The sequence below is a fragment of the Gigantopelta aegis genome, chromosome 9 (assembly GCF_016097555.1).
Source record: "Gigantopelta aegis isolate Gae_Host chromosome 9, Gae_host_genome, whole genome shotgun sequence".
Classification (NCBI taxonomy): domain Eukaryota; kingdom Metazoa; phylum Mollusca; class Gastropoda; order Neomphalida; family Peltospiridae; genus Gigantopelta; species Gigantopelta aegis.
This window is the reverse complement of record NC_054707.1, coordinates 11,680,626-11,700,285: the sequence shown is the minus strand read 5'-3', so window position 1 is coordinate 11,700,285 and position 19,660 is coordinate 11,680,626. Positions and strand designations below refer to the sequence as shown.

Below are 19,660 nucleotides of genomic sequence, written 5' to 3'. Positions count from 1 at the left end.
TTTAATGTTAAAATGAGATCGTCTAAATAAATATTAACAAAACTAAAAATCTCAAAAGCATTCTAAACGTTTTAAAGATGGCTGCCATAATGGCCATATTAAACCCTAACCAACACCACTGTAAAACATACATTACACTCTTTGGTAAAATACATAAATTGTTCTGTAAATGTATCCATTATTCTTGAAGAAATGAAAAATGCAGTTGCTCTACCCACCCTTTAACATTAACCATTAATATGGATTTGGCCATGCATGTATGCATTTTTAAAAGTATGACCAAAAAAGAAAGGAACAAAAACACAAACAAAAACCTTCAAAGTTTCCCAAATTGTAGGTTGTGAATTTTTCCTATTTCATTTCTGCATGCGTTTTATATTTTGGTTTCATGTTTGAACACCTTTCCATGAGGAACAGCTGGATATCCTTGTCACGACTTGAATCTTAGAACACTACAATAATAGGTGGATATTGTTACATGGTTAACACATGAGTGATGTAACCTGTTGCCAAGAAAACACCTTACTTAATAGTCTTAAGTGGTGTTGTGGTAGATACTACAAAGAGCTATACCTTTTCCAAAGCTCAAACCTGACGGAACAAGAGACAATTGCCATTCAAAATACATAATATGCTTTCTAATATTAAAAATTACAGTTCAATGACACCACTAGAGCACATTGATTTATTAATCATAGGCTATTGGATGTCAAACATTTGGTAATTTTGACATGTACTTAGAGAGGAAACCCAAGAGCTACATTTTTCCATTAGTAGCAATGGATTTTTTATATGCAACATCCCATAGGCAGGATAGCACATACCATAGCCTTTGATAGACCAGTCGTGGTGCACTGCCTGAAACAAGAAATAGCCCAATGAGCCTACTGACGGGGATCGATCCTAGACCGACTGTGCATCAAGCAAGAGCGTTACCACTGGGCTACGTCCCACCCCTTTCTGATAATTAATAATAATCATAAGGCATTGTACAACTATACAGATTAAGAAATTAGTATTAAATTAAGATATTGCAAAAAAGAAGAAGAATATAATTATTAGTTTAAATTCAGGGCTTCAACCCACCCAAAAATCGAAGGTAATTTTTTAAGAGACTCGTCTGGTCTATTTAATTCTATAATGCTCCAAAAGGTCCCATCTTTTCACACCCCACCCCAAATACTTTCCTCATCCTGTGATATCATATTTCCAGTTATTTTTGGGGGGCCAGGATGGGGCTATTTCTTGTTCCAGTGCACCATGATTGGTATATCAAAGGCTGTGGTATGTACTACCCTGTCTGTGGGATGGTGCATATAAAAGATCCCTTGCTGCTAATTGAAAAGAGTAGCCCATGAAGTGACGACAGGTTTCCTCTCTCAATATCTGTGTGGTCCATAATCATACGTTTGACTCCATACAACCGTAAATAAAATGTGTTGAATGCGTCGTTAAATAAAATATTTCCTTCCAATAGCCGATGATTGATAGATCAATGTGGTCTAGTAGTGTCGTTAAAGTGGGGACACAGTAATATAGGGTCTTTTCCAGGTACACAAAAAGGGCTTTATAAATAAAATTGGCACTTTTTAGGAGAAGGGGAAGGGAGAGGAGGAATTGGCTTTCCAATTCTAGATGCTAAGTATAACTAAGCCACATTCAGATCTGCAATTGATTTTCAAACACATAATGTTTTAGTTAGAGGGGGGGAAAACCTACAAGAAAATGAAAATAGCAAGCCCTAAACACATTTACAAATTACAGGTATATTTCTGGGACCATGCTAAAAACATTAGGTATGGTACTATTGGTAGGTAAATAGTTATTTTGTTTTTCATTTCTTTCTATATTCACCCCTTGGATCCAGATAAAATATTATGTATGTACTCTTGTCACCAGATACATTAATAGAAAATAACACACAAAATAAAAATAATACATTGAAATTTTGTTTAGGGTTTGCATTTTTTTTAGATGAGATCTGTTTCCTAGAAATACACAACTTGATATATTTTTTTTAGGCGCAATATGATGTTTAATATTTTGACTCAAGATGGGAAACAATAGTCAATATGTACACCCACTACCTGCCACACCCGGACATTGAAAAGTTGGAGAAAATAACTGAAAGAAAAAGCTTACATGTACATGGCTGTTTGCAGTCAACAGCTAACAAAGGGTAAAGTATTCTCTCTCGACTCTTAATGTGGCATGGTCTGCCTTGTACAGTGCTGCCTGTAACATGGCATATTAGACACCCTGAGCTTTTATCACTGACTTGGAGATGTGTTTGATATCTCCTTAAGCTTTTATCATTGACTGGGGATGTTTGATATCTCCCTAAGCTTTTATCATTGACTTGGGGATGTTTTTGATATATCCTTAAGCTTTTATCATAGACTTGGGGATGTTTTTGGTATCTCCCTAAGCTTTTATCATTGACTTGGGGATGTGTTTGATATCTCCCAAAGCTTTTATCATTGACTTGGGGATGTTTTTGATATCTCTCTAAGCTTTTATCATTGACTTGGAGATGTTTTTGATATCTCCCTAAACTTTTACCTTTTATTGACTTAGGAAGGTATCAAATTCCTAAGCCTTTACTATTGACTTATGGATGCTTTTATATAGTAGGTCTTGAATGCCTATAAACATGAAAGCCCTTGAAAGCTTAGGGAAAAGAATTTAGATAAACTGTTGGTATTCCACCAAACTGCAAATAAATGTTTTGAGGTGACAAATTGCTTAGGTTTAGGTTCTCGGCAAACTTGTTCGATTTACCACAGTGAATTACACGCATATTACTCAAAAGCTGATACACAGTTCAGAGAATGGGGAATTTAGACCACAGACACATGGAAGGTGATAATGGTTCAACTGGTCAGTGTGATCACAGTATCGAGGGATTACCACTCGTACCACATACATGTAATGTGGATCTGTAACGAGTGAGTGAGAATATCTACAGATAGCATGCACAAAAGAACACTATTACAATGGAACTTCATCATCACCTGGCTGGAAGACTGAAGACCAAGGTAGGTTGCATGACGTGTTAAATATTGTCACGTTAAAGACAAAAAAAAGAAGAAGAGCAAACACTATATACTACTGTGAAAAGAAATAGCTTTAGATGAGTAAGAAAATAACAATCAAACCCAAGTCTCGTATAATTATTAATTCACATTTGTTAAACATTTTTAAAACCCTAAATCAAAAAAAAAAAGAGTATTATCCAATAGCACTGAATGACTAAATTGTTCACAACATTTCATTGCATAAAAATATATCTTGAACCATGAATCTTTTTTTGACATTGAGATTAATGGGCTGTCATCCTCATTTGATCCACTTGGTGATTTCCCATTCTAACCCAATATACGAAAGGCCATGGCATATGCTGTCCTTTCTTGGGGAAAGTTCATATAAGACCCTTGATACTAAAAACAAAGCAGTAATGTTGGTTGGTTCACATTCTCTAGACCAAGTACAGTGATGTCATGTTGAAAGTTATTGGCAGATGATCAATGTGCTAGGGTGTGAAAATGTTAATTCCTCAAATTGTAGACTCTGCTAAATATTAACTTGATAACATCTTTACAAGTTCTATAATGCATTTTTGAAGGTGGAACACAGACTCCATGTAGGAAGTTAACCGACTAATAAAATGGTATATAATAATCTCAATATTGCCATTATGCATAAACAATGTAGGACTACCAGTTGTCAAAATTTCAGCACACTGTCCTGGGCACACACCTCAGCTATCTGTCCAGGACATTGGGTTAGTTGTTAGTGATAGTGAAGAGGGTGTAGTGGTCTTACACATACTCATCGAGTCATTAAAACTTGCTCTAGGTTGGAGCTGGTACCTGGCTGCTTATCCAGTACCTACCAGCCTCATGTCCAATGGCTTAACCATGACACCACCGACAGGTTAGTGGTAAGAAATGTTTTCCTGAAGTGTGAAGAGTTCGTTGTAGTGGGTAATTTTTGGCATGCTTTCATCAGAGAACTGTTCAAGAACGCCTATTGTGGGCACAACCGCCGACTTTGCCAGAGTTCTGTCCATGAAAGGATGTTTTTTTGCCTGAGGTGTTTATATAGTACTAATTAGGTTAGTGGTGTAAGTTGATTAGGTTAGTGGTAAAGAGATATCTCAAACATGTTTATATAGTACTAATTAGGTTAGTGGTGTAAGTTGATTAGGTTAGTGGTAAAGAGATATCTCAAACATGTTTATATAGTACTAATTAGGTTAGTGGTGTAAGTTGATTAGGTTAGTGGTAAAGAGATATCTCAAACATGTTTATATAGTACTAATTAGGTTAGTGGTAAAGAGTTCTCTCAAACATGTTTATATAGTACTAATTAGGTTAGTGGTGTAAGTTGATCAGGTTAGTGGTAAAGAGATATCTCAAACATGTTTATATAGAGCTGATTAGGTTTGTTCTAAGAGCAGAGTCCTAGGTTGGTGGTAAAGTTATATGTGCAAGGTATTTTATATACAGTTGAACGGTTGGTGGTAAAGTTATATGTGCAAGGTATTTATATATAGATGAACAGGTTGGTGGTAAAGTTATATGTGCAAGGTATTTATATATAGATGAACAGGTTGGTGGTAAAGTTATATGTGCAAGGTATTTATATATAATTGATACGGTTGGTGATAAAGTTATATGTGCAAGGTATTTATACATAATTGAATTGAGGGGCGAGACATAGCCCAGTAATAAAACATTTGCTTGATACGCGGTCGGTTTGGGATCCATCCCCGTCAGTGGGCCCATGGGCTATTTCTCGCTCCAGCCAGTGCACCACGACTGGTACATCAAAGGCCATGGTATGTGCTATCCTGTCTATGGGATGGTGCATATAAAAGATCCCTAACTGCTAATCAAAAAGAGTACCTCATGAAGTGGCAACAGCAGGTTTCTTCCCTCAATATCTCTGTGGTCCTTAACCATATGTCCCACACAATACAACCATAAATAAAATGTGTCGAGTGCACCGTTAAATAAACCATTTCCTTCCTTATATATAATTGATTAGGTTGGTGGTAAAGTAATATGTGCAAGGTATTTATATACTACTCAAAAGAATTTAAGGGTCAGACGATATTTTCTGAATGTCAATTATATTAGCTAGACCATAATGTCACGCATGGTATTGTTCCATTTTGACGAAAGTGGGCTAAGCAACCCATAAATGAATTAAAATCCACTGTCATTGACACTGTCGACTAGTTCTAATGGCGAAAACATGCTTACATTTGCACGTAAATAAGTGCCCATAACTTGCTTTTTCACAAAGCGCTTCATTTGCACGCTTTGTAAGTGTATTCCATGTTCCCAATGCTGAATTTCCGTATAATTGGAGCTTGCTTTCGTGTACAGTGCACACTCCAAATTCGACAATGGTACAACTTCAACTGACTATCGAAGATCGAGGAAGGGCTATTGCTTGGCTTCAGGATGGCAATACGTAAAGAAATGTTGCTCTGAGACTTGGTGTCAGAGTGTCGTTGGCCGACTGTGCCAACGGTACCAAGCAACGAATTCTGTTCGAAATCGTCCACGTTCGGGAAGACCCCGAAGCACTACAAATAGAGAGGACCGCTACATCACCAATATGGCTCTACGTCAACGCACAACCACTGCATGCCGATTACGTGACAATCTGCGGACTGCGACTGGAACTCGAGTGTCTGATCAAACCATACGCAATTGTCTGAGAGCCAATAATCTACGCTGCCGTCGCCAGACTGTTCGACCACCACTCCTACCACGTCACAGAACGGCCAGACGTCACTGGTGCACGCTTCATCTGCGGTGGCAACGTGTTCAGTGGGGTCGAGTGATGTTCACTGATGAGTCCAGGTTTAGTCTCCAGTTCAACGACGGTCGGGTTCGTGTCTACAGACGTCCTGGGGAGAGCTTCGCTGACGTTAACGTTAGACAACGTCACCGGTTCGGTGGTGGCAGCGTCATGGTGTGGGGCGGCATCTCTATCCACCACAGGACCCCCCTCTATGTGGTGGATGGCAATCTGAATGGAATCCACTATCTGAATGAGATTATCCGGCCATTGGTTCTCCCAGGCCTTCAGCAGATTGGCTGCGGGGCAGTTCTGCAGGATGACAATGCCAGACCCCACCGCGCCAGGGTGGTAACGGACTTTCTCAGACAACAAGGTATCGCCAGGATGGATTGGCCAGCATATTCGCCTGACTTGGCCCCAATAGAGACGCCTGGGACGAATTAGGCAGGAGAGTTCGGGATAACCATGCCCCTCCGGCCAACCTTCATGATCTGGGTCAACTTCTTATGGCAGAGTGGCAGGCCATTCCCCAAGAGTTCTTCAGACGTCTGATCAACAGCATGAGGCAATGATGTGTCGAGTGTATTCGCGCCAGGGGTGGATTCACACACTATTAAACAAATGTTCTAATGTGTAAAATCCATGTTTGACAACCTTCAACTTTGACAGCTTGTTATGTGACTTTCTTGTATACAGTGACGTTTATTTGTGGTTTTTTGTAAATATGGAACAATAAATAAAAAATTTGGTGTAGTTTACATCATCAATCTAATACACTCTGAAACTTATTTGGTTATAAATTTTTGACCCTTAAATTCTTTTGAGTAGTATATATTAATTGATATGGTTAGTTCTAAGAGTTGTCACCTAATATTTTAGGTTGGTGTAAAGTGTTATATATAGAATTGATTAGGTCAGTGGTAAAAGTTGTCTTCCCAAGGTTGTAGAACAATTAGAATTGTGATGCCGTCCTCGGTGGTGTCGTGGTTAAGCCATCGGACATACAGCTGGTAGGTTCAGGGTTCGCAGCCTGGTACCGGTCCCACCCAGAGCGAGTTTTTAACGACTCAATGGGTAGGTGTAAGACCACTACACCCTCTTCTCTCTCACTAACAACTAACCCACTGTCACAGACAGAAGTGAAATGAAAGAATTGTGATAACAGTATTCTGGGATCCTATAACTAAACCAATTAACACTCTGCTTCTATAACAATTGAAAACAAAGAAAAATAGTACAAACGACTTGAATCCCCTAGAAACTTTGCTTTCCAGTCTAGACTGGACCATGGTATGTGCTGAAAGTACATATAAAAGATCCCTTGCTGCTAATGGAAAAATGTAGCAGGTTTCCAGAGTCAGAATTACCAAATGTTTGACATCCAATAGCCAATGATTAATTAATCAATGTGCTCTAGTGGTGTCGTTAAACAAAACAAACTTTGTATACCATGAGACACTGGTTGGGATGAGATGACAAGTTCAAAGAGGGGATCAGTCCTACGAGATGTCACACTTTAGATACCGGTAAGTGACCTACCACCGAGCTACATCTTACTTTTAAAAATGGGGACAATAATACAGTTTACCATAGGATGATATCAAAGAATGGCATGGTTAAATAATAAAATAAAAATGGCTAAGCAGACAAAAGTTAGTACTTAAAAATAACATGTAGTTTCAAAATAGGTGGAGGTTAGATAGTCCAAAGTAACTAAATAGATTGAAGAGATGACATGATTGTAGATTTAAAATAAGTAAACTGGTTTAATCGATATAGTTTTAAAGGATATGGGATGTTCCATTGAAAATAATTCGGTTGGACTACAAGACAAACGTTTAAGTATATGTGTAATTTCAAAACAAATAGACCAAGAGGGATAACACATTTTTAACCAGTAACCATTAGGTGCCTTACATCTATATAACTAAGCATTTCACGGCATCTAGTGATGGTGGGAGAGGGGGGTGGGGTGGTGTGGGATTTCACATGAAAAAAATAATTGTTGAAAAACTACCACAAATCAGTGTTCATTTGAAAGGAATATCCAACCAGTGCATCACAACTGGTAAAAGGCTGTGGTATGTGTTTTTTTTGTCTGTGGGAAAGTGCATATAAAAGATCCCTTTCTGCATTAGGAAAAATGTAGCGGGAATCCTCCGATGACTGTATACATGTTAGAATTACCAAATGTTTGACATCCAATAGCCGATGATTAATTGATCAATATGCTCTAGTGGTGTCATTAAACAAAACAAAACAACTTTTTGAAATGAATAATATGGATCATACTTTATTGGGTTAAATTTTAATAGCAATCCTCCATTACATAGTTTAAATCAATGTTGGAAGAACTGTAGGCCAATTGCTACTAATGAAAAAATTATGTTGCATAACAAACCCATCATACATGTATATTTTTAGGATTTTTTTTTTGACGAGTTGCAATCTTCAGTATAATTAATAAAAGCAAACAAAAGAATGTCTTAAATTAAATACTGAATACAACATACACAGGCAATTTGGACTTTACCTGTAAAAGTGTCATAAAAACAAACATTCCTTTAATTTCTTCATCTGTTTAAAAAATAATTAATCAATAATTACTTTTACCACAAGGGAATGAAGGTGGGTGGCCTATTCATTTATCTAAAAGAAGTGGACAAAGAAAAGAAATGTTTAATGATACCCAAGCATATTGTAAACTACTTTTTTTTATATCTGACACATGGATATTTCAACATTTGCTTAGCAGAAATAGAGGAAACCCACTATAGCCATTGGCTACTCTTCCCGATAAAGCAGCAAGGGATCTTACTGATTTCAACTTATATTCATACTTATATCCAATTAAGGTTCAAGCATGCTGTTCTGGGCACACAATCAGCTATCTGGGCTGTCTGTCCAGGATAGTGGTTAGTCGTTAGTGAGAGAGAAGTTGGGGTCATTAAAACTCGCTCTGGGTGGGAGCCGGTACCGGGCTGCGAACCCACTACCTACCAGCCTTATGTCTGACGGCTTAACCACAACACCACTGATGCCAATCTCTTAAAGGAGCAGACCCTAGTTTCAACCCATGAAAATGGACACCAAGTTTGGTTAATCTAAAAACCTGTTACAACAGAGTGAAACAAGACTGTGATGTTGAAATGGGAAAATACCCTTAAAAAAAAAAGACTACAGCCATAAGTGTACGAAACAGGAGCAAAACTTTAAATTTGGGTAAAAATGGAGAGATATTTGCACAAAATGAGCTAACCTAAGACCATTTTACCATGTATTTCCATCATTCTACCCCATGTAAAAATGTGTAGTGATTAATTTGGAACCCTATATACCATGTAGCTGTTTGGTAGTAATGCTAATGTGAATAAATGTGGTTATTCAGATTCGGGCATTTTCCTTTAATTCGGGCAAAAACCAACCTATGACTAAGCTTGTCTCCATTAACTGTTACTAAGTCTTCTCAGAGGTATGTTTATTTTTTTTAAATATGAATAATGTATAATCAAAACAACAAAACCTCAGTAATGTCTGATTTCAATGATCAAACCCAGCTCAATTAGTGAAAAATATTCCCTAGTGTTAAAAAACTATGTTCTGTCACTTTAAAAATTATATATGCACTTTACTAAAGGTAGGGCAGTATGTACACACACTACATAGCATGACCTTTCATATACCAGTTGTGGGGCACTGACTGGGTTAACAAAACAAACGAGTCCAGTGAGGGTGATAGATCCTGTAACCCATCACTCCTGAAACATGCTCTATACCACTGAGCTACATCCCTCCTCACAACAGAACAAACAGAAGGTTACAAGTCTGTATTTTGAATTAATGTATGTGAAACACATTTAAAAAAAAAAAACCCCAAAACAAAAAAACCCCAATCTTTTCAAAGAAATCAGAGATTCTGTTTCTGGCAAAAATATGAAACTGATATGCTTTTTAACAAAGGCTCTATATGCGATAATGTTCAGGGCTTTATAGATGGTAGTAAAGTCAAGATGATAAATGTACCCAAAATATGTACTGGTATGCCCAAATTAAATACAAACATATAAGCTCAAAACCACAAGTCGTGATCTTTAATTTGATTTAAATCACTATAAATGCATTTCTAAAAATCTACAACTCGTCAGCAGCTGTCAATAGCAATGAAATTAGTAAGACATCCGTGTTCTGAACAGACACTATAAACCTGCTGAACGCAAATTAGTGAGATCTAAAGACTACAGCCCTGATGTTAGTATTGATACCTCTGAATGTTCTGGATACAATATAAATATTGGAGATGAAGAACTTGGGGAGAGATATTCACTGTGGGCAATGGAATTGCAGACTAATGGGAATCAGCTCGTTGAGATCTGTATTATCATAAAATTTAAGTAATACTAATTTGTTTTATTCCAATAACTATTAATTTTTCATAGCCAGGGCTTCTAGATTATGGTAGCCCCACTCCCATGGCTAATGATATTCAATGTTGGGCTAGTAAATAACTACTATTGCCATGCCAGACAGGGCTTCTAGATTATGGTAGCCCCACTCCCATGGCTAATGATATTCAATGTTGGGCTAGTAAATAACTACTATTGCCATGCCAGACAGGGCTTCTAGATTATGGTAGCCCCACTCCCATGGCTAATGATATTCAATGTTGGGCTAGTAAATAACTACTGTTGCCATGCCCGATGGCTTATGAAATGTTTTTGGGTCAAATGTTGCAGTTAAGTCTTATTTTGTAAATATGAATATCTTAACCCCACCCCGACCCACACTGTTAGTGTTTTTGAGCTCTATCTCCCTCTTAAGGTGACATATCTGATTATTAATATTATTTAGTAAAATTGTAATTAAAGTAAGACCAGTGAATTTTTAATTGTGGCTAGTAATTTCTTTTAAATCACTGTGCTAACAGTCCGATATGATTCCAATATCAGTATAGATTTGGGGGTGTGCTCCCCACTCTACCCCTAATCTATTCTCAACAACGAAAGTTTAGCTAATGTTAAAAGAAATGGCATAACATTTATAAATTAACCTATTTTTATTAATTAGTATTCACATCTGAAATGTTTACCATTTACTAACAACATAAACTCACCAACCTTTGCCTTAACACAACAGGAGGACCTGGTTTTCTTTTAAGTTTATTCAACCATGGCAAATTTAGACTCATAAAAGATATTTGCTAAACATTCGTCGTCGAGTATATATGCTCCCCACTTTACCACTAACCTGGGGTGGGATTTAGCTCAGTTGGTTGAGTGCTAGTTCCAACCAATACACCATAACTGGTCAACTGGTATGTGCTTTCCTGTCGGTGTGAAAGTACATATAAAAGATCCCCTGTTGCATTAGCAAAAATGTAGCAGTCAGATTGATCAAATGATTTTCCCCCACTGAACAGCTGAACCTAGTTGACAGACAGATGATACACTAATAAATATAAGATACACACACACACACACCACACCACACCACAGGGTTCAGGGAGAGAAAGGGAGGGTTGGTGGTCGGATGACCTGATTTTTTTAGTGTTTACAGTGGTTTGCTTCTTTTCCAACAAATTCAATTACTCATTGCTGTGAATGCACCCTCACCACACATTAGGGTCTGCACAAGAACTCTGGTACTGACAAAGTCTAGTAAAACTCTAGTCGGTTCATGGGACTAGAGCACCGGTGCAAGGAAGAGCACTCATTTAATTACATTTTTAACGTCATTTTGGCATATGCTTGCCACCGGTTACAATATATGAGACATGACAAGAAAACAAAAATCGAATGTGTGGAATACAATACAATGGCATAGTTTGGCATCCATGTTCAGCACTGGAATTAAGATGCATAATGCTATTTTACTTCATTCGTTATCCTCATTATTATCTAGTACTCGAGTCTAGGTTGAGTTTGACCCTAGAGTACTCAAGTCCTGTATTTTGGACTCATGGAGGCCCTACCCACACATCTTTAAAGATTGTTGAAGATCACTTAATTTTTGTTTTGACGATTTTCCAGTTTACGTAAGGTATATGCATTAATGTGTTGTCCCTGACCATGTGTTTAGCATACATTTTGAAGTGGTGAATTAAAATGTAAATATCCCCAGTATTGTTCTCATAATTAAAAATCAATGGTCTTCTGAAACTACATTTCCATATAAAAAAATAAAAAACCCATTTCAGCATACAAAGATCATGGTGAAGATACTTTGAGCAAAAGAGTTGAAATTAGTTTATATTATATTATATTGTGTCTTAAATAAAAGACATTTTTGTGAATATAACAAACTATTTCAAGCAAGTCTTTTCAATCAAAGCTAAACAAGTTCAACTGGTAAATTATAATATAAAATCATATTTTATAATGTGCATGTCATGTAGTTGTTAAGAAACGACCCCCACCCCCCCAAAAAAGTTGGACATTTTAAAATTAATAAAAACCATGGGGAATACGTGTATGTACTACACATTGGTATTTAATTTGACTGTAGCCAACACTTTGAAGACACCTCTAGGCGATCCAGTAATGGAGGTGGTTCGATTCCACCGGGTGTTAAGGCAGTGCTACAGATCAAATAAATATCTGTGGGGTATTAAAGGGACATACCCTAGTTTTTAACACTAAGGCATATTTTTGACTAGTATAGTCATTTTTGATAACTGAAATCATACTTTACTTAGATTTTATGGTTTAAATTATCAGCATCCGTACATTTGAAGTGTAAATTAGGGACATACCCTAGTTTTTAAAGACTAAGGCATATTTTTTACTATTATAGCCATATTTGAGAACTGAAATCATACTTTACTTAGATTTTATGGTTTAAATTATCAGCATTTGTACATTTGAAGTGTAAATTAGGGACATACCCTAGTTTTTAAACACTAAGGCATATTTTTTACTATTATAGCCATTTTTGAGAACTGAAATCATACTTTACTTTGATTTTATAGTTTAAATTATCAGTATCCGTACATTTGAAGTGTTTTTGGTCATCCCAGTGTTTTTAATATCACAAAATGCATTTCTCATATTTTAAAAAATTCACGTGCCTCTGAGAAGTAACAGTTATGGAGTAGAGTTTTATCGAAATGTGTTACAGGTTTGTAGATTAACTAAACTTAGTGTTAATTTTCACGGGTGGAAAGTAGGGTCCGTCCCTTTAAAACAAATAAAATAATAAATCAAAGGATCCCACAGACATGATAGCACATACCACAATCTTTGATACCAGTCGAGGTGCATTGGTTAGAACAAGACATTTGCCCAATGGGTCCACCAATGAGGTTTACGTCAAATTTACATCATCACTGTTAAAGTTACAGTCTCTGGTTACCATATTATAACATCATGTACTAATATGAAATACAAGCTCAAATGCACTTTTAAAAAACTTGTGTGTGTTTGCTATGAACGGAGATCGTCTTAAGTATACGCTCGATTTGTCGGCTCTGCCGCCATTGCTCGGCAAAGCACAAACGACAGCCTGTTATCAGTTTCAGTTAACATGTGCGTTTGTGGATTTGAAATTATAGGGTTCGTCTCAAAAAATGAAATGAGAAATCTTGCGTTGTACGAAGAACCTTCGGTTGAGGATATGGTACTAGAAGGAAGGAAATGTTTTATTTAACGATTTACGATTATATGGCATCAGACATATGGTTAACGACCAGACATATATTTTGAGAGAGAAAACCTGCTATCGCCACTTCATGGGCTACTCTTTTCGATTAGCAGCAAGGGATCTTTTATATGCATCATCCCACAGACATGATAGTACATAACACGGTGTTTGTTACACCAGTTGTGGAGCACTGGCTGGAACGAGAAATAGCCCAATGGGTCCACCGACGGGGATTGATCCCAGACTGACCATGCATCAAGCGAACGCTTTACCACTGGGCTACGTCCTGCCCCCGATATGGTACTAAAGTCTTTCGTTAAAACCGGTTTGATATTCACAAAGTATTATCAACAATCATACCTCCCTATTTCAGAATTAATACTTTATAAAGTGTTAGTAGAACTTTCAAAGTTTAGTGTATATAACACATTGATCATGTATATATATTTTTAATAAAATATATTAAAAGTAGACAATGAACATTTTCACTTCTTAATTTTACGTGTGCTAAAATAGACAAATTCAAATAAATATTCTTTCGTTTGGAAAGGGTAAATTTTGTTTAACGACATCAATGTTAGAGCATATTGATTTAATAATCATCTGCTATTGGATGTTAAACATTTGGTAATTTTGACATATAATCTTAGAGAGGAAACGGATGCTTGTGCAGGGTGAGGGTATTGGGGGGGGGGGGGGGGTCGAAACCCGTACATGCCCAAACTAAAACAAAATTGAAATATATTTTCTGGGGGAGCATGACCTTTCGCCCAACATAGTCTATAACCCCCAACCCCACTGAAATCCCTGCACACGCGCCTTGGAAACCCGCTACATTTTTTTTTTTTAGCAAGGGATCATTTATATGTAGCATCCCACAGACAGGATATCACATACTATGGCCTTTAATATACCAGTCATGGCACACTGGCTGGAACGAGGCTGCCGATGGGGATCGATCCTAGACCGACTGCGCATTTCCAAAAAACACCTTTTTAGGTCTAAGTAATGAATAGAAATAACATATAGTCTTGATAAATGTTACATAAATCAAACATAACACCCTCTTCCTCTACCCCTAGAGCGTTACATAATTAATACCCCCTTGCATGTAACGTGTATGCCAACTGCTGGCCACTGTCAAAATTTCAAGGCAAATCCCCCACCGACCCCTGGAAAGTTGTTGTATCATACCTCTATGGATATAAATATGTTTTGGAGATATGAGACAACCCTTCGATCAAGACAGTTAAATTTGTTCAAAATCACGTGAGAAGCTCAGTGCCTGCGCAAATCACGTGAAGTCCCAGTTCTATTGGCGTCCCGCTAAATGAAGAAAAACAAAGCTGGCCAATGCATTTGTAGTTGACCTAGATAATGTAGATAAGCAAGCATTACGAAACTGTAGCGATGTGGTGGACCTTTTATGTACCAAACAAAACTGGATCATCCATTCTAAATGCTTAAATAATAAAAATATTCCAGGGACTGCAGCTTTAATTGCTAGTGTTATGTAGCATGTAAATGCAGTGTGTTTGATGTAAAGCCAAAGGTAACCAGGCACAGTGGAAGGAAGTGGACACTGAGACTAAAATCGAGGGTGCAAAGTAAAATTTCTAGGGGGTTCGGGGGTATGCTCCCCCGTACATTTTGAAAACTAGACAGGGCTTCTAGATTATGGTAGCCCCACTCCCATGGCTAGTCATATTCACTGTTGGGTTAGAAAATAATTACTATTGCCATGCCCGACGGCTAGTAAAAAAAAAGTCAAATGTTACAATTAAGTTTATTTTGTAAATATGAATATCCTTCCCCACCCCAACCCACTCACCACTGTTAGTGTTTTTAACCTCTATCTCCCTCTTTAGGTGACACATCCAATTATTACTATTATTTAGTAAAATTGTATTAACTTAAAGTAAAGTAGGGCTAGTGAATTTTTAATCGTGGCTAGTAAATTTTTAAAATCACTGATCCCATGGCTAGTGGATTTTATAAAAATTCTAGAAGCCCTGCTAGATTTCCTGAAATGCGATTTCCTACAATCTGCAAATAAAAGATTTACCACCAATAATTTTTTTTACTGAGAATTATTGGGGGGCGGGGGGTAAGAGCACCCCCCCCATGTCCACTGTGCCTCTAACCCACTGTCCTGGACAGACATCCCAGATAATACTGAGGTCCAGATAGCTGAGGTGTGTGCCCAGGACATTGTGCTTAAACCGTAATAGGATATAATCAAGACAAAAAGTTGAAATGAAATGTGTAAACCAAGTTGTACAGGTTTGTACAAGTTTTTTCTTCTTATTCTAAAGGAGACACTTAATACTTACTGCACCAAATATTAAAAAGCTTGCATATACGCACACCTTCCATTTTTACTCATTAATTGAGTGCACTCTGACTTGGTGTATTTTCTTATTACTTACAGATTAAAATTATTACAGCTGTTTTTTATTTTATCATTAGAATGCAAATAGACAAAACTTGCTATCCGACAATGGCATTGTAATTTTGTTATCTGTTTATAAAGTAACAGATGTTGATTACCCGGTAATCAAAGATGGGTTTTGTTCAGGTTTACACTTTATGCATAATATAATAGCAGGTGGGTGTAACACTCTTACTAAAAATATGATAGTTCTCTGTGTTAAGATTTAAATTAAAAAATAAAATATTAATCAAGTAACTACATATTCTAACAATTGTATACATATCAAAAATATGTAATGATATATATATATATATATAAAAAATGAATAAAAATAAAACATTTTAGTTAAATGTTTTTTATTTCATCACCTAACTCCTTAATGAATTCAATGATTTGATTAACTACATATTGTAGAATAGAAAATTATAAACCTTAAATATATTATAAATCATTACAGAAACAACAGTGACAGTTAATAAATTATATTAATGTACAGCAAATATGTATTACATCTGTGGACTAGTTTTACAATTTGAAACACCAGCCAATTTAGTTTTCTTGAATAATACATGTATAGCAACTGCACATGTGGTCAGGAGGCCCATAGAAGCATGAAAATGTACATGTTTTGTCCCATACTCAATACAACTAGAGATTGTGACCATCCCCATCCCCACTCCAGATATCATTCCTATGGGCCTGGTTGTGCAGTACATGTACAAATATTTAAAATTTACCCAGGATGATTTCTCATAGAAATACTACAGGATTACTCAAACACATACACTTTATTACGCAAACCACATTATATACGTAATTATCTTTGTTCTTTCTTTCTTTTTATTACCACTTAAACATTCATACATGTACACTTTATTACACAAATCATATAAATGTAATTATCTTATTATGTTCTTTATTTTTAGGCTACAAGAGTTATGTTACTGTAAACTACTGTATACTATATGTTAACTGTGTTAGCTATAGTTGACCATTACAATTGAATTTACAGAAGAACAAAAATCAATGGTCATAATGCATTAATTTAACATGTTTTTGACAATTCAAAATAACATGAGAAATACAGTATATAAAACTAATCTGAAATAAAATTCTACGTTTGCCCTCTACGTATTTAGATTCTTATTAAATTAGTTTTTGTACTGGTCAGTGTTCACACAATATTTCATTTTGACATATTTACTGAATACATTGTTTAAAAAAATCTTAACCACTGAACATTACAAGTCTGAATCAGATGAGGCCAAATGGTGTATTTTGTAATGAATGAACAGCACCACAGTTTAAAATATTTACAATCAAACCTTTAAAAACTAATTGCATGCTCCGTAAAAAAATATCAACAATTATAGCATGTAAAACAGGTAGGTGATGCAGGAAATGGAATCCCACTAAAATTGTAAAAGTCTGTACACGTACAAGACACAATAAAATTCATGTCGGTATAAACTTGTGATATAATATTTTGTCATGTCCGTATGTCAAGTAAATTCACATCCCTCCTTCCTCGAATATGTTAGGGCTATAGACATGTATATACTTAGAAGAACTGTCTAACGCAACATGCATTGTTGTTTTAGACACTAACACAACATGCACTGTTGTTTTAGACACAAATGCAACATGTATTGCTGTTTTAGACACTGGACGAAATCTAACAATTCCATTAGGAATAACAACTGCTGGCAATCCAGTGCCACATTTTGTTAAACAATTTCAACTGGAGTTACTTTGTTCATGGTACACACTACATCATTAGGCCGAGTAGCCTTGAATAAAGTATGTTATATTAAACACATTTAACAGATAGTTTTTGGAACATTTCCTCTTATGTTATAATCATGTAGTTGTGGACGGCGATTGTGTTACAGGAACAGGGGTCAAATCCCGCCATGGGTCATCCAACATACTTGTGTGATAATACGATTCTATATTAAAACTTCCTCCTGGATTACAATTGTGATCATATCTTGGACTCTGTGGAATAAATATTAAAAAAATAAATAATAGTGACTGGTGTAGGACTACATAATATAAAAACGGCAAAAACATAAAAACATATATATGTGAGATTGTAGTTGTAGTAAAATCAGTGTGTAAATGAATTTTTAGAAATATGGCATTTTGCACATTACAAAACTGTATTAATTAGTAAATTATTATAATTTATATTTAACTGTTATCGTTAATGGTGGGTAATGTGTTGTGGATGACAGCGATCACAGCATCTGCTCATTTAGTTCTGATTTTGACACCATACAAAAACTAAAAATCTAAACTACATGTAAATTACTGAAAATTTTAAACTAGAAGAATGGAACTGGAAAACAGATGAATATAAAAAATTGCTTTGTCAATATGATTTTTGTCTGTTTTAGAAGCTGAGTACCTGTGTTGTGACACTGAGCAATTATAAACCTGGGTTAAAACGCTGTTTATGGAGATGTAACTTATATTTTCATATTACTTTTTTGTTTTAACACACAAATCATAATTATCACTTTAAAAAGTATTATTTGCAATCAATTACTTTTTAATTTAAAAACCGTAAAAATGTTGTTAAAATTCATTGTCAAACTATTTATTAACCAGAGTACTCTGCCATTTGAAAGCTATCATGGACATGTGGATAGTCGGAGATAACTACATGTATAGCAAAAACACGAAATAACCCTAATTTTTATGTTAAATACCATTACATTGATAATTAGGGTTATTGTTTACCTACCTGGCCTGGTGCTTATAAAACTGTTAGTGTCTAGACTATTTAATAGAGTCTGAGACGTGAATGTCATGGCAACACCATACAAACTGTAAATGTGTGATGTCATTAGTCTTGACTTGAAAAGTTTTATAAGGCAGCCATTCTGTGTATTTTGCTATGTACACAGAACTTCATCTCAGACGGCAAAGAGCGTTCATAACCCTCCAAAAGTCCATCTAGCTCTCGAACGGCAGAGTACTTGGGATACTTATTTACATGTTATAGCAAAAAAATAAAAAAATAAAAGAATATGCACATACTAAAATAATAAGGAAAGACTTCCGAACATTCCAGCATGCTAATACTATCACAAATCTTAACACTGAATATACTGAATGCTGTAACGATCAGTCTTGCCAATAATAAATCTATTTTTGTTACTATATTTAAAATGCTATTCTTAGACTCAAACCTTCATGTTCATCATCTGAAGTCTTTTAGGTGATGACCTGCATTGTGACCTATCACTCCACGACATATTCGTCGGAGGTGTCCTGTTAACTGGCTGCGGGGTTCTAAAGAAATTTGGACCATTTGGAGAAAACTGCCTATGTTGTGGGCTTGTTGGGGAATTGAAAAACTCTTGCTGATACGGGTGATACTGCCTCGGGTTCTGGTTTTGAACGGGAGAAAAACCAGAGTTTCGTCCTCTTTGTCTAAAATTAGGAGAATTCTGGGGAAACCGAGGTGGTGTCTGCCTTGTATTTGCATACTGATTCCCAGGTGACCTTGGAACATAACCTTGAGCTGGAGAACCCCACGAAGCCATTGATATTTTTTTATAAAAATTAATTTAACTTAACAATTCACTAAAAATATATACAGTAACACTAACAGGAAACGACGAAGCCACTAACTGGTGTTTTAAACCATTTGTTTCACTGGTACACATAGTTTTACTACGCTGTATTAAGCATTATCCTTCGCATTATAAAAGAATGATGAGTACCAGTTATCAATTAAGCAAACGACCGAGTTACCAGTTG

General features: G+C 36.1%; 1 protein-coding gene across 1 annotated transcript; it reads right to left on the bottom strand.

Moving 5' to 3' along the window:
- Nucleotides 1-16,228: 16,228 nt before the first annotated feature.
- On the bottom strand, nt 16,229-19,535 carry LOC121380760. The gene is made up of 2 exons (XM_041509724.1): nt 19,087-19,535; nt 16,229-17,887 (listed from the first exon to the last, which is right to left on the bottom strand). The coding sequence occupies exons 1-2, from the start codon at nt 19,441-19,443 to the stop codon at nt 17,750-17,752; spliced, it is 495 nt and encodes a 164-aa protein (XP_041365658.1). The 5' UTR covers nt 19,444-19,535; the 3' UTR covers nt 16,229-17,749.
- Nucleotides 19,536-19,660: the final 125 nt, after the last annotated feature.

Bases quoted from the DNA above. Each gene is read 5' to 3' on its own strand.
- LOC121380760 (XM_041509724.1), bottom strand. From the start codon at position 19,443: ATGGCTTCGTGGGGTTCTCCAGCTCAAGGTTATGTTCCAAGGTCACCT. The intron at 17,888-19,086 runs GTTTGAGTCTAA...TTTATTCCACAG, and splicing joins TTCAGATGATGAACATGAAG to AGTCCAAGATATGATCACAA.